Here is a 16,210-nt window from a genome sequence, read left to right as displayed (position 1 = left end):
TGCCACATGTCAACCATGTTTAAAATCAAATTATTTTTATTATTATTTTAAATAATAATATTATTATTTAATTATTTTTATATATTTTATTTTCTTTTCTTTTCTTTTTCTTTTTCTTTTTCTTTTTCTTTTTTCCCCACGTGGGAAAACACCCTTCTTTTTCTTTTTCTTTTTTCTTTCTTTCTTTCTTTTTTTTTTTTTTTCCTTCTTCTTCCCCGAGCATCAAAACACACACACGCACAGTTTTTTTTTTCTTCCACCGGCCATCTCTCTCTCTCCTGTGTTTAACTTTTCTGGCCACCCATACAGTACACGTGCCGGCCACCGTCCAAGCCCACCACCTCGCGACCTCAGCCACCAAATCTCCCGGCCAGCCGCCGCCGAATGCGCCCAGATCGGGCCGGCGAAGTCGCGGCGGCGAGGTGAAATTTTTCCGGCGATTCTTGCCGTTTCCGACCAAACCAGCCCGACCCATACCCCTATTCCACCATTTTCGACCCCTCTGAGTCCATTTCCGGGGTTAGTTTGCCCAAAATCCCCACCGTTTGAAAGATCCCTCAAGTTTAAATCCGGCCGAAGCTTTCCGGCCACCTCCGGCGGAATTGGGGTCGATGGAGACCGTATTGGTAATCCTCGTTCCACGAGCTTCGATTCGGTATATCATTCGCCTATTTTGGTTAAAGTTCGTGTTTGACCCCCCGGGTACCGGGTATTATTTACCCGATTAAAATATTAATTTTTTTAACTGTGTGTGAATTGTGTCTTAGGAGCACGGGTGAGTCATGAAATTGATCCCATGGTGGATCATGGTTTAATTGCGTGCTTGAGGTGAGTGACCCACCTTCAAATTAATTTTGGAAATTGAATTGGTGAATATATTATGTGTGATTTAAATATTTGGAATTTAATTCTATGTGCCAAATATTTATTGATTTATTGTGGATTTATCGGTGAAATTATTGGATTTAAGAAAATGTGCATTACATAAATTTATGCCATGTGAAATTATTTTATGGTTTTGAGAATTTTGAAATTCTTGTGGTTTTAATATTAAATTGGACATGATTTGATTTTCAAATATTTCAAAGAAAATATTTGGTTATGTTGGTGATTTCAATTTTTATAAAATATGCCCATGGAATATTATGAGATTTAATTATTATATTTCGAGAATTATTTATGCTATTGGGAAAATGTGGATATTTGAATTGATGGATTTGGGAGTTGGTGGATTTGAAAATCATGGAATTTATGGTATCGATTATAAAGAAATTGTGGAGAATTTCCTGGTTCAAGCGGATGGACTATACCCGCTGTGTTTATGCAAAATGTGAAATTTGTTATATAATTTAAATATGTGGATTTTATGACTTTTAGATGCACCGTGCACGTACTGGTGTTCTAATTATATGTGATATGGATATTGTGCACACGGATATGATTAGCGCGCAGGTGGGTGTGAGTAGCGCGCAGGTGATATTATGAGGGTGTCCTGTGGTTGCCATCGGATGAGGGTGGCCACCCCTCCATGGCCAGGACACCAGGTTAACAGCGGCGCAATGGGACGCCACGCGACCGTATGCCGGTTTCTTTCTATAACCTCCTGTCTGGCAGTACCTTGGGACGCTGGGTACTGTTGGCACCACTGGTATATAGTGGGTGCATCAACTGATTTTCGGAACTGTGTTTTAAAAATAAAATGTTTTGAAACTGTATTGGAATTAAAAATATATTTATTACCGTTCTGGTATTTATCTAATGTCTTGGTTTTCAGGGAATACGAATGAAGGGTTTTGTGAAAAGGTTTTAAAAGGGGAACTTTTCCAACTGAGAGAATTGTAAGGGTTTTGAGAGAAATTATTATTTCCAATTAATTATTATTTATCTACTTATTGCCGTGGTATTATATTATATAGTAGATAGGGTCGCCCACTGAGATGATTAGCATCTCACACTCTTAAATTCCGTTCCTCTAGGTACCAGGTTGTCGGTGTTCACTCGGAGCGGACTTGATCTTCCTCGCTGTATTAGTTCGTGCAGTACCTTGTTCTTCTTTTACTGCAGTTGTAATATTTCTTTCATTATTGCTGTATTCTATACTTTGTAGTACTTCATAAAGCTCTGTATACTGTATGGGACACTTATGTATTTATATTGCACTGGATTACTGTATTTATTTTGAAGTGCTGAAATTTGTGGAACCAGTTTGTAGTACTGTGGGAGGAATAAGGGGACAATTATAGAAGTGCGTTTTCAGTGCAGGGAATTTTGTGGTAAGTCCATCCCTTAGGGGAGGGTCTACCGGATTTTCCATAGGAGGGTCCGGTAGGGTTTCCCTGGAATCAAGGCTTGTCTAGGGTTCCGGTGGAGAACTTTGGACGGGTCCTGACACTATATTAGACAGATTTTAAATTTCAAGAATATCTATTTCATAAGAATACTTATTTCCTCATCTTATAAAGAAATTATTCGATATGATACATTTATAGCTAAGGCGGTAGACCTACTCAATTTAAGATTGCCAACTTGTTAAGATTTAACACATCATCTATATATGCATCCACTTAATCAATTTAAAATTGATAATTTTTTAACTAACAAATCAATTTGCTTAATTCTACCATGTTTAGTATATTCAATTTCCTTATAATAATTTTCATCCAAAAAAATTTTCTCGTAAGAAATATTTTTATTTTGATCTAAACATTTTGTTCTCCCAAAAAAAAAAAAAAAAGAACCTAAACATTTAACAACAAACAAAAAAAAAAAAAAAGGTTAAAAAAATCAAATTATATTTTACATGCTAGAATTAAGTAAATTATTTGTTCGTTAAAAAAAATTACCAATTTTACATTGATTATGTAGATGTAAATGGGCGATGTATTAAATCTTAATAAGTTAGCAATTTTTAATTGGATGGGTCCATAGCTGAGGTGATAGGCTTGTCCTACTGAATAATTTCTTAATTTCAAAGAATAACTATTCCTTTGAAAAAGCTCAAAATTGTTATTTGTTCGTTTGGGTTTAGAGTTTTAGGGTTTAGAATAAATATTCTTACCCTATTTAAATTATCTTTAAATCAAAATTGAATATTTTAGATTAAAAATAGGTAAATAACTATAAAATTTGACCTTTAATTAATTTTTAACAAATTTGATATTTATGGAATTAAAAAATATTTATAAATATTAAATATTAAACTTAATTCAAGATAATAACCAAATATATTAATAGGAATACCTATTCCTTTTTCCTTTTTTAATTCCTATGAACAAATATTTTTATTTTATTAGAAATAGCCATTTTATATACTAAATGTGACCTTAGAAAAGGAATATGGGAAATTTTAAGCTTGCTTTTGATGATTCTACGTAATTACATTATACCCCATACATAGTGCTGCATGCAATAGTGGTGTTGCAAGCAGTGGTAAAAACGTTCACCATTAGCTAATTCATTGGGAAAACAAGGCCAAATGATAAATACAAACCTCTTTCTTTTCCCCAATGCTAATTAGTAAAGATACTTAAATTTCGAATTATAGGACTTAATTATCTTGCCTTACTTGATTATCTTGCCTTAGACAATTGTATGGCTTCTTGATCATGAGTAGAGTCTTCAGCCAAAGCAAATTGGTGAGAATAGAGATAAAATTCTTGATTCCTTACTTGTTCGAGCTGCTCCCACTCTGCCCATCTCTCTGACAGACCCACTCCCTGTAGCATTTTTACAACTTCTACCATCATCGGACGGTCCTCGGGTGACGTTTGAGTGCACAGTAATGCCACCTGAACAATTGTCTCAACTTCTTTGGGGTCATAAGTGTTCAAGTTTCCGTCCACAATGTCCTGAAGCCTATTTTCTCTCTGTAACTTTTTGGTCTGTTTGATCATGTCTCACATAATTATATGTCATTCTAAAACCAATGTAAGAAGCTCCCAAGAAAAATTATATAAACAATTGATAACTCAATGGCATAGAATAACAACATATCAAGAGAGACAAAAACTTTAAGAGGAAATTTCTATATATATATATAATATAAATATTTCTGAGAAATGCGTATTTATAAAAATTGCAAAAGAGATATCATTTATGAGGAAACTCAAAAGTTGCGCGGCCACACACACACCCAAAAAAATAAAAAAATTAAAAAAAAATAAAGGGGGGGCATATCTCTAGAGAAGATTAATATAATTTTATGCAACACATACAATATTATGTGCTTACCTAGAGAATGATCATATATGAGGAATCTTAGCAATTATATATATTAATGAAATGATTGCAAATGTATGGAATATACATAACAAAAGACAGAGAGATGCAGCAAGTAAGTATTAGCTATGCATATGCATATTTTGCCACACAAGAAAAAGCAGCATTCTATACAAGGTGTCATATGATAACATACATGTAGGTTTTTTATCTTCGGTTTTTTATATCTAATTGTGTGTAATTTGTTCATTTCAAATCTTTATTAATTTTAGTTAATTTATTTAGAGTTTGTGAGGCATCTTAAATAATTTTAAACTTAAAGGGGGGAAAAACAACATAAACACTAAATTGAAAAACATTTCAAATTGTATTTGATTTAGTGTTTTTGGTTTTTTTTTTTTTTTTTCCTTTTTTTATCCTTTGAGTTTGTAGTTTAAATGAGATGTCTCCTAAACTCTTAACTTTTTCTAACTAATATACTAATAGGCATTTGAAAGAAGCAAATTACACGTAATTAATTAGATCAAACTAAAAAACAAAAACCAATGCATTAATAACACTATAGTTAAAAATTTTATGAAAGAACTAAGAGTTTTACGTGGTCAAGCAGAAGAACATCCTCCTCCTCTTCCAGCCGTGAGAAATCTATTGCGCGTTGACCAGTGACTAGTTCGAGAAGTGTAATACCATAACCAAAAACATCAGTCTTTTCTGATGATTTTCCAGTAGATAAATACTCTGGGGCAATATGGCCCATCGTCCCACGTACTTGAGTGGTAATATGAGTCAATTTTGTATCAACCAACTTTGCTAGCCCAAAATCTCCAAGAACAGCTTCAAAATCGTCGTCAAGTAGAATGTTTGCAGCCTTTAAGTCACGATGTATAATCTTAGGGTTACAATGTTCATGCAAGTACGCCAAGCCATGGGCTGCACCAAAAGCAATACGTTTCCGAGTCGGCCAGTCCAAGCCTTTCTCTCCTGGTTTTAAATCTGTGGCATATATATATATTTGAGAACTTGTAAGCCAAATAAGATAATATATATATATATATATATATATATATATATATACATATTATGTATACAAAAATCTTTTAATCAGGTGGAATAGATAATATTGTGCTAAGGTCAAAATTAAAAAGTAAGTCAATTTCCAAAACAAAATTAAATGTTGTCAATTAGTAATTATCATATCAGCCATGGTCTCACTAATGATCATTATTTAATTAATAATATATATATATATATATTCTAAAGGAAGGCCTTATGGTCAACCTGATATAAGCCTGTTTAATATATATATATATATGTTTATGTATATGATTTTAATTTGTTGGCAACATAGTTTTCACCTAACGTCGAAAATCTATTGATGTGCAAAATGAAAGGATTGTTACTTGGGCTTTAGTTTTAAATCGTTAATTTGGTACTCTTAGCACTTGGCACATGTTATCACACTCTCATATTATGTTGGGAACTTATTTCCAACATTTCATTATGAATTCTCAGATCAAGACTGTCTTGATAAAAAATAAAAAAGAACCCAATTGCTTTACACTATGTCTGGATTGAAGGAAGGAAAGAAAAAGAAATTATAAGTTTAATGATGATGGAAGGGAAAGAGAATATTTATTAATAGTTGTTGTTTGGATGATTAGTAAATGAAAATGAAAAGAAAGGCTATGAAAGTGCTTCTTATTTTAAAAAGCATAATCTTTAAAATAAAGGGTCTTGATTTTTTATTTAACTCCAATAATGCTATTCCACTTTTTATTATTTCCATTTTCCAATAAATATTAATATTCCCTTTCATCAATGGCTTCCATATTATATATATATATATATATTATATTTTATATTACATTGAATCCCTTGAACTTTGTATTAATTATAATTTAATCCTTTAGATTTTGAAAATTATTTGAAAATTACAACTAGCATCTTTAAAAAAATGTAGATAATATTATTTTAAAATGTATAAATGAAATAATTAGGGGGATGACAATTTTTTGGAACCTAATGAGAGGTTGATGAAATTTCTAAAACTGGAGAAACTAAAGCAGAGGTGTATGAAATTAACGCAAAATATAAATTACATTAATTAGCATTTCCATTAGTAATTATCCAAACAAACAATTATTAGAAATATTTTCTTTTCCTTTCCCTTCCTCATTAAATATATCCTTTCTTCTCCCTTTCGATCTCCAATCCAAATACAATGTAAAGGTTAGTAAACCTGCTTTCTTATCTAATAAAATGTAGTGTATGACATATGCATAAATCCGAGGAATATAGTGCTAAAATTTTTGTTAAGTAATCTGTATGATTAAAGCATGTTAAGTGATTTATTCTTAATTAGCACTAACAATTGGTATCAAAGCAAGGCACATGTTTAAATGTATTTCATGATCTAGAATTTATGACCTGTGTTTTATCATGTGATCTATCAAGCCACATTGATCTGTATATGTGAAAGTCTTTTAATAATAATATACATATATATATATAGATGTATGGTTTTTTGTGAATTGTTTTTGAACAAATTGAGGCTTGGGTATTGCTGAATGTCCATAACAAATTGAATGGAGTGGTTTTGCTCATCCAATTTGGCTTCAAATACTTATTATATTCGACAAAGCTGTGAAATCTTTAGATCAATACTTCTCTTGATTGGGTGTTGAATTTCGATTGAAATTACATCCGACTTGATTAGTGGGTTTTGTTGCCCATGCCAAGATGAAGCTAGCACCATTGGAATCAATGTAAACGACTGCCGAACCGATGAGAAAATTAAGTAAAACCATGAAACCCATAGGTCGATTTTCCTCTAGTTTGGATGTTAATTTTTGGCACGATTCGGCCAAACTGATTTGTGGATGTTGTTGCCCATAACGAGATAAAACTAAAGGCATCGGAATCAACGAAAATAGTGGTCAGAAAGTGGCAAATCCAGCGAGTTGCATGACCCATATGTTTGGAATCCAAGTCGACCCTAACTCGGATAGCTGTGGAATACAGGTCCAATGACTTGTAGTTTGGGTTGTTTGCTGACATCATCACGACATACTGTCTGCTGATGTTAGCTTCCAAAATTCAAAAAAAAATTGTTATAAATTATTTTTCTTTTATTTTTTCCACTGCTTTTATTTATTTATTATTTTAAGGAAAAATTTACTCCATTCCTAGTTTTATTTAATTAAAATGTTCAAGGTTCAAATTAAATATTCTTTTCTTGTTTAATTGCTCATGAAAAGGTTTTTTAATATGTCTGACTTAGTGGTAAGGATTGGCTAATTGCTTGTTCGTCTCAAGATTTAGCATATCTAAATCCTGAATTATCATGAGACTTAGTACATAATTGGTATAGTGGTGTGGAATTTTCAGTTCTAACCTATCGTGAGGCTCAATTTGTTTGGATCATGAGTGTTAATGGAACAAAGCGTAAATGAAATTTTATGTACTCTTCTATAGTGAAGCTTAATTTATACAATTTATGGGTGTCAAAATGAAGTTGGAATAATGGCTAGAATGCTAATTGATATCTTTTGTGCTACAAATACCTAGCAATATTTTGTGACTTGATATGATTGAGGAGGCTGAAATGATAGCATTCGCATAGTCCTTATGATATAATGCATTCTTTTTTTGCTATTTTTACATATGGAAGCACTCCTAACACTCTTCCTATAAATTTCATGATATAGTTGGATTGGACTAATTATTAGAAGTATGAAAAGATTCTGATAATGAGCTTGACTCTCAAGAAGCTATATTTTGCTTTAGAAATTGATTTACTGGAGATACCAAATAATTATAGTATTGCTAAATCTAAAATTTTGCATAAGGACTTGAAGCACTTATTGTATATACACTTGTTACAACACGGTAGCAGAACCCACTATCAGGTTAACCTATAGACTTATTTGAAAAGCGTGTATCTCGTATAGGATTGTGAAGTAATTGAGACTACTATAGCTCAGTGAGAGTTTTGTAATCTGTGATAATGTCTGTGTTGTATGTTGTATATGATTGAGTATTGCCTTGTGAGCAATGCATATATATATGTAGATCATATATAAAATGTTTATTACACATATTGTTGCTCCTTGTACCAGCAGGTTTGTTTTGAGATTTTTAGTTTCTATGTATGTGTAAGTTGATCCACAAGTATCAAAGTGAATCCTTATTATCTAATTTAAGTATATTGTTGTATCCTATCAGTACACCATGTACTTAAATAAAATGGTATCGTGTGTTCGAGGACTGCACCTAGTGAGGTAATTTATTGAGAGAATCTCTACTACTTAGATTAAGTCTATGGCATATAAGGTAATCAATTGAACTGGTATCTAATTTTAAGAGATTTACAAAAAGAATCTCCACTACCTAGTCTAGTATGTTGTGGTGCCCTATTGGATACAGTATGCTTAGATGAAATGGTTTTTTATTTTGAGAGATTCCTATACTTGAATTACTCTTACCTATGCATGTTTAATTTTGAAGTTCTTTCGAACCCTAAAGCTAACTACTCTAAAAAGACCTCAAGATTACGAAAGTGAATATCATTACATTTGAACTATCCCTTGTTCCACACCTAGATGATGTGGGATTGTCCACCAAATCGCTTGTCAATGCCTCTTGCACCCGCCTACATTGATCATAACAAGCATCCTCGCTAACACATTTTCAGTCAATTACAGGCTCTAATACCATTTATAAAACCCTGCCTCCACTAGCGGACCTATCACTCTCTATTGATATTGTTGGCAACTTAGTCATTGCACTAAGTACAGGATTTTTTGTTCAAAGCTTCCTACAAGTTCACTCGTCCTTAGATTACTCTCGCCTAAGCACACTTAACTTTGAAGTTCTTTTGAGCATTTGAAGCCAACTATTCTGAAAAACCCTTGGTGTTATGAGAGTGACCATCATTACATTTGAACCATCCCCTATTACACACCAAGATGATGTGGAATTGGACATCAAGTAGTCTGTTAGTGCCTCTTACACTAGCCCATACTGGTTTTCACAATCCACCCCTATTGGGGCCCAGCATCCTCGCTGGCATTTTCAATCGGGTACAAGCTCTAATACATTTGTAACACCTTACCTCTACTGACTTTGTTATCCATCCTTAGACTACTCTTGCCTAAGCACACTTAACTTTGGAGTTCTTTAAAATCCTAAAGTTAACAGCACTGAAAAGGCCTTAACATTATGAGAGTGACTATCATTACATATGAATCATTCCATGTTCCACACCTAAATGATGTAAGATTGGATACCAAATAGCCTGTTAGTGCCTCTTACACTCTCCCGCACTTGTCATCACAAAGTTAGTCTATTGTTACATGTAATGATTATGGGTGCAAGTAAGAGACTATTAGATATTTTATAAACTAGTTATAATCATGGAACTCACTTACATGGCTTATTTGTGTCAACAATGGGATTGGCTTGTTTACTAACTTTTGTAATAGGACCTTTCATCATGGACTTTCTTTAATACTTCAATTGCTCCATTGGACTTAAAGACTCATTATTTTTAAAAGCCCAGTTGGCTTATTTTCTGTTTTATTATTATTATTATTTGACAATTATTTTGTATATATATATATATATATAATTGGGGAATAAATCATCAGTTAAGGTACACGATACATACGATATTAAGATTAAGGCTTGTGACATCTATGGTGTCTGTTTAATGAAAAACTGATGGAGAAAGATTAGAGAGAAGCATGTCAATTAAGCATTGTTCCTATTTATTTCTTGTGTTTTTGTTTTGCAAAATTAATATTCATAAAAGTTTAATGGTTGCATCTAAAGGTTTAGTGAACATGCTCTCTTATCTAATAAAAAATAGTATATAGCATGTGTGTAAATCTTGGAAACATGGTGCTACATTGTTGTTAATTAATCTATATGATTAAAGCATGTTAATTGATTTATTTTGTACTAGCACTAACATACCATAAGTTAGCACATAAAAATCCTTACCATATCAAAATATGATATATATATATATATATATATATAACAGTTTCTGATCATGATCACATCAGTTGGAGTCAAGGACATACCTCTTAGGCGGTAGGCAACACTAAGATTTTGCATGAACGGATAAACAAGGATTCTTTCAGAAGAGGTTGTACAAAATCCAATCAAACGTAGGAGATTACGATGGACTGCAACACTTATAAGCTGAACCTCCCTTAGGAATGCAGCCTCACCGCCTGGACTATGATAATCTGTGAGCCGTTTGACAGCAACCTTGGTATTGTCCGAAAGGGCACCCCTGTAAACTTTTCCAAAGCCTCCTTGTCCAATTATATTGCCTTCACTGAAATTATCAGTAGCAAGTTGAATTTCATGCCAAGAAAATCTTCTCAACTGACCAAATGAAATTTTGCAGTCATCTTCACCTAAATTCACGAGTTAAAAGTATTAATTGTTAGTGAAGATAGGTCAAGGCTATATATATATATATATATATGTATAAAAAGATATATTGCTTTACTAGTTTACATTGTTGAAAAACAGAACTATTAAGAAAACAAAGGTATATCTCCTATAAACATAAGAATAAAATGCTAGTGTTCTATTCTTTTTATGAAATTATATGCATTAATTGGTGGACTAATTCAAATATATAAGGTAATAATAGTGACTAGCTAGGTTAAGTTCTCAAACACTTACCCTCTACATCAACAAACACATCATGTTTGTGTTTGTGCACATGATAGTATTGATAAGTAAACAAAGCCCCAACTAACACGATTACGAATAATGCAGCACAACTTGAAGAAGTTACAATTGCCTCAAATTTTGACTTGCTGGTTGAAACTGCCAAGATTTTTGTATAAAATTATAAGGATTCAACCAAGATAGTAAAATATATGACTTTATAATTATATTTACATGGCAAGGGATGTATTACAAAAAACTGAAATCCAACGGGATTTTTAACTAAAATTTAAAATTATAGTGGTTGTCTGCATAGTTTATACAAAAGAGAAAAATATATACAGTACAACAGTACTACAAGGAATCAACCTTGAAGATCTTGAAAGGAAGAGTTAGAAACACAAGGTTGGTCCAAGCCAGAGCCGCAGGCAAGATGTGTTCCTGTAAAACTGACAAGATAATTCATTGCGAAATTATGACAAGTTATTAAGATTAATTCATTTGTAAACGTACGTTAGTGGAATAAGAATATCATATCGGCATGCCAGTAAAAGCATTTGGTATGCATTATAAGAAATTTGGTCAATAACGACCTTACCAGTATACTAAAATGATAGCAATATGAAATAAAAATTATACATGCAAATGGAATTTACTTGAATGTCAGAACAGAAAATAGCTTCACGGGGATTCTTCCGGATAAATTAGTAGATGAAAGATCCCTGTCAAAAGATATATATCATATTCATGATAACCACCTTGAAATTAAAATATTAATTAAAAAAATTGAGATAAATAAAACTGTAAAAAATACAGGTTTAATTTAGATAAAGATTCTTAACAGTTCTGTCAACCCGGTTATATTTGCAATCGAATCAGGAATGTATCCAGATATTTGGTTCCCCCTCAATGACCTGAAACATATATAGTTTGAACGTTACTTGACATTCTAAACAGAACAAACAGGAATGTCTATGCTAGATTCTTTTACTAGATTATGCTTCAAAATTCAACATTAGAATACTAGGCATAAATATACATATTGTTTCGATAATAATGTTCTGCAAATATATATATATATATACACAATTATTTTCCTATAAAAACATGTATTATTAGCTTTTGTATTGTTATGCAGTAAACCAAAACCCTAAAAGGAGCAATATATCTTTAAATCTCAACTTTTAACTAATTCAATGACTCATGAACAATCTTAAATAAAAATTCTCATATGTATATATAAGTGTATATATATAAAAGTCTGGCTCAAATGAAGATATCCCAACTTTTTAAGTTATAAATAAGTAGGCTTAATCATTTGGAACCATTGAATTACATCTATCAAATATATATAATCCAACAATTTTAAATAATTAAACCTAATTATTCTCAACTTTAAAATTTGAGGACATCCTCACCTAAGCACCTTTGTATACATATATACATACAATTTTTGATATACAAGGATACAGTAATAATTTTATGGTAAGACATATTATTTAGTAAGACATGTCATCTAAATAATGCCACCCCATTTAAATATGTTTTGCTTGTTTTTAAATAACTCTAATTAGGAAAGTAACAACCACTCAAACTTGCATGAGATCCATCAATAATTTTTATAAAAGGTTAACTAAATTTTTTAAAATTGATAATTTATTTTTCCTATGTAGCAATCACCATGGATGACCTAGCTTGTCAAAATAGGGTGCCTTTACTATAAGATCATCACAACATCCTTATTACATCAAAATCCTACATATATATATATATATATATATAAGACTTCACTGGTCAATCAATTCTCAATTTATCAAATCACGGTTTTTTATGTGACAAATGTTAAAGCCTACTTTATCCTATTTTTTAGGTTTTTATATTTAAATCTAAATAACGACTGATAATGCAACCAATCAATAAGCATTTGCCACATAAGTATTCTAGATTTAATTAAATCAGAAATTCCTTAACAAGAGACAAACTATATATATATATATATATATATATGAATTCTCCTATTGAGACGTTATATTAGTTTTCTATCATAACTTCACTTATTTACAACTAAATTGCTTCAATGACTAAGATTTAAAGACATGTTTAGGATTTAAATAAATTTATACAAAGTTCATTTTGCCCTTCTAAAGCTTTAGTACTTTACTAAACTAATACCATTAGGATACCTTGTCGATGATTCTGATCTATAACACATAATTGTCCACAATAATATCACATAGAGCTATGTGACATCTATACAAAATTTACGCATCACGTAAATTTTGGGGTAACGTTGCCCAACAGGGCAAAAAAAGAAGAAGAAGAAGAAGGCAAAAAAAAAAAAAAAAAAAAAAAAAAAAATCTCTTGGATAAGAGAATTTTTTATGTATAACAACCATCAATATATAAATACTAAATGAACTGAATATTCAGCCTTACAAATGTTTTAAATTGGATAGTTGACCCCAAGTACTAGGTATGGAACCACTAAAATCATTGTTGGCGAGATTTAGATTTTGTAGATACGTCATATTGGCAAGGTAACCGGGTAAAACTCCCACTAAATTATTGTTCCCTAGGTCCCTGCATGAAATAAATTCTTCAGTCGAACTCACATTATAGATATGATTCGTACTAATGCTTAAAATGATAACACAATATAGTTTCGTCAAAAAGATTTACATTAACGTGACAAGAAACATACGAGACCTGATTCTTTATTCATATATAGAAAGCTATCATTCCTAAAATACCGAATTCAGGAATTACGATAACTTACAGGCTAGCCAAATATTTCAATTTAGTAATTGATGGTGAAAGGGTTCCTGAAAATCCATTTGAAGCCAAACTCCTGCAATTAGCATGTTCACAAAGTAAATATAGGACAACACATAAATACCACCAAATGAAAGTTGTCTACAGATAAACCCTGAAAATACATGCATATATATATATATATATATATGTATATAAATCCGTCGAGATATATATAAGATACATTTATTCAGCCGAAAAAAAAAAAAAAAAAACACGTTTTGTCTTGAAATTAAATGGATTGATTACACTTACAGGGATATGACATTTCCATTTCTACAAGTGACTCGAGACCAGCTAAAGCATGGGCTCACAAGATTATAATTCCAATCTGTTATTTGACCCTTGGAATCATTAAGTGCCCTTAGAAAATCAACCAAAGCTTCAACTGAACATTAATAATTAGAACAATGGAGAAGTGAGTTAATTGTTCAACATATATATATATATATATATATATGTGTGTGTGTGTTATGTATATACAATTACATGCCGTATATCAATCACACGTACTTCTGCTAAAAATTGAAAAATAGTATAAAAGAAAAATGCATTCTATATACGGTAAAGAAATGAGATTCAGTTATTTTAATTTATACACATATAGAGGTTGATTTTGAGCAGCTTAAAGTTTTTCTAAATGCAAATTTACACGCTTTTAATTTCATGACAAAACAAACAAAATTGTTATTTTAATTCCAAATAATAATGTTGAAATGGAGAAAGAAGAATGACATTCTCATTGCTCTTGTGGTCTCTCTCCTAAAAACAAGAAAGAGGTCGTCAGTTCATGCTCTTCTTAAAAACTCTCAGATGGGTAAGGGTAATGGTTGCTACCCTGCTTCACCTAGCAACCATTCTACCAATATGTGATAAGTCTCTTTTTATGCTACTAATTAAGACATAGTATTTTATCTTTAATATACTAGTGTTGCCAAATTAATATAAAGTGGCAAAAATCATCTGTAGTCTAAGAGCTGGATCGATGACTATAAAGCAATTATTATATGCAGTTGGAATTTATAATTAAGAACAAGCAAGAGAAAAGTATAAAGGTGATTAAAGTGGGGTAGCTTCTCAAATTAAAAAGTTGAGAAAAAATGGGCTAATTATTTAGAGCCATTGGATTATAAGTATTTGATGTAACATATAATCTAACAATTTTAAATGATAAATCCCATTTATTCACAATTTAAAAAATTTGAAGATGTCCTCGTTTGAGATCACTTATATTAGTGGAAACTAATTAAACTCACAATTTGTTACTTTTGGGTTAAACTGAAGAAACTAGCATACCTTCCACATCAGGTTCCGTTGATGGAGAAGTGACTTTTAACAATAGGAGTATTATAAGCATGTTTATGATTAGCTTTAGAGGAAGCCAGCAAGAAAGTACTCCGAACATCATGGTCGCCTTGAAAAGGCACAACTTAAAGAGAAGCTAGCTAGCTGTGACATAAAATTTAAAGAGAAAATTAATTTTATTTACTTACTTTTTTTGGCATAATAAATTAATGCTGGTCAAGTAGGTTGGGCTTAATTTAGCAAACTCTCGCTGATCAGGATATATATCAACATCTGAAATAAGTACCTCGCCAAGTGCAGAGGAAACAAAAAAAAAAAATCAACTTCAATTTTCTAAGAAAGATCATTCTGTTGGTTAAGAGTACATATAGGCCCTCTTTTGTTCATTTGGTAGCTAGCAAGCACATCTTCTGATGCTTCTTTTATATATATATATATATATATATATATACACCTGCAGGTTCTTATCATATTTACAGAGCACATTAATCTACGTTGGAACAAATTAATGAATTTAAATTATACCTGGCTTTCCCTGTAAAGAGACGTTGATGGTTCATTTCAGATTCAGAGTAACCTCCAATTAGAGCAAAAATTAAGAACAAACAATAAAGGAAGCATCGATCCAAAAAACAAAGAAATCATATCAAGCAAGGAAAATTGTTAAAGTAACCAATCTAGCTATTCATTCTTTGTCTACATAGATCATTTATACATATGTAGATACAAATATATTTACATATATTTACAAAAAATCAATAAATAAAGGAAACTATTTACCTGTTTCAGCCATGCTCTCGATCATAATCCACCGTAACACAAGATATGATCATGTCGCGGTAGAAGGAGAAGGATAAGGATAAGGAGGAGGAGGAGGAGGAGGAGGAGGAGAAGTGGAATAATTTCATCATCATAATAATGAGTAAATCAAGATCAAGTAAAACGAGTAATGGGGTTTAGTGAAAATGGTCCCACAGAGAAAAAGAAAAACACAAAGGTTCCGGACTAGGCCAATGGGCAATGGGCAATGGGCAATGGGCGGGAATAAGAGAACCAGTTAGTATGTGTTGTGTTGGTGGATGGTGGTGGAATAGGAATAAGAATCCCACTACCTACAATTACCAATACCGATACCATTACATACGTCTCTCCTTATGCTTTTGCTTTATAATCATTACTAGTCTCC

At 31.7% G+C, this 16,210-nt stretch overlaps 1 protein-coding gene across 6 annotated transcripts; it reads right to left on the bottom strand.

Annotated features, from left to right (window-relative positions):
• Positions 1 to 3,335: 3,335 nt before the first annotated feature.
• Positions 3,336 to 16,105, bottom strand: LOC107406345 (probable LRR receptor-like serine/threonine-protein kinase At5g63710). 6 transcript variants are annotated; one of them, XM_048469085.2, is made up of 13 exons: positions 15,805 to 16,100; positions 15,550 to 15,601; positions 15,016 to 15,168; positions 13,975 to 14,107; positions 13,685 to 13,756; positions 13,345 to 13,488; positions 11,751 to 11,822; positions 11,565 to 11,630; positions 11,278 to 11,357; positions 10,921 to 11,067; positions 10,305 to 10,646; positions 4,817 to 5,211; positions 3,336 to 3,881 (listed from the first exon to the last, which is right to left on the bottom strand). In XM_048469085.2, the coding sequence occupies exons 3-13, from the start codon at positions 15,125 to 15,127 to the stop codon at positions 3,570 to 3,572; spliced, it is 1,875 nt and encodes a 624-aa protein (XP_048325042.1). In that variant the 5' UTR covers positions 15,128 to 15,168; positions 15,550 to 15,601; positions 15,805 to 16,100; the 3' UTR covers positions 3,336 to 3,569. The 6 variants fall into 6 exon arrangements, with proteins under 6 accessions (XP_048325042.1, XP_048325041.1, XP_060667873.1 ...); XM_048469084.2 differs by lacking the exon at positions 15,550 to 15,601 and having other exon boundaries at positions 15,805 to 16,099; XM_060811890.1 differs by lacking the exon at positions 15,805 to 16,100 and having other exon boundaries at positions 15,550 to 15,767.
• Between the last annotated feature and the right edge of the window lie 105 nt (positions 16,106 to 16,210).

Source organism: Ziziphus jujuba, chromosome 10 (assembly GCF_031755915.1).
Source record: "Ziziphus jujuba cultivar Dongzao chromosome 10, ASM3175591v1".
Lineage (NCBI taxonomy): Eukaryota > Viridiplantae > Streptophyta > Magnoliopsida > Rosales > Rhamnaceae > Ziziphus > Ziziphus jujuba.
Note: the sequence above shows the minus strand (reverse complement) of the source record. Positions and strands in the feature narration are given on the sequence as shown.

What these genes read in the sequence shown, in the direction of transcription:
- LOC107406345 (XM_048469085.2), bottom strand. Translation starts at nt 15,127, where the DNA reads ATGATGTTCGGAGTACTTTCTTGCTGGCTTCCTCTAAAGCTAATCATA. An exon ending in TTGAAATATTTGGCTAGCCT is followed by an intron (nt 13,489 to 13,684) that starts GTAAGTTATCGT and finishes TATTTCATGCAG; the next exon opens with GGACCTAGGGAACAATAATT. An exon ending in ATAACCGGGTTGACAGAACT is followed by an intron (nt 11,631 to 11,750) that starts GTTAAGAATCTT and finishes ATCTTTTGACAG; the next exon opens with GGATCTTTCATCTACTAATT.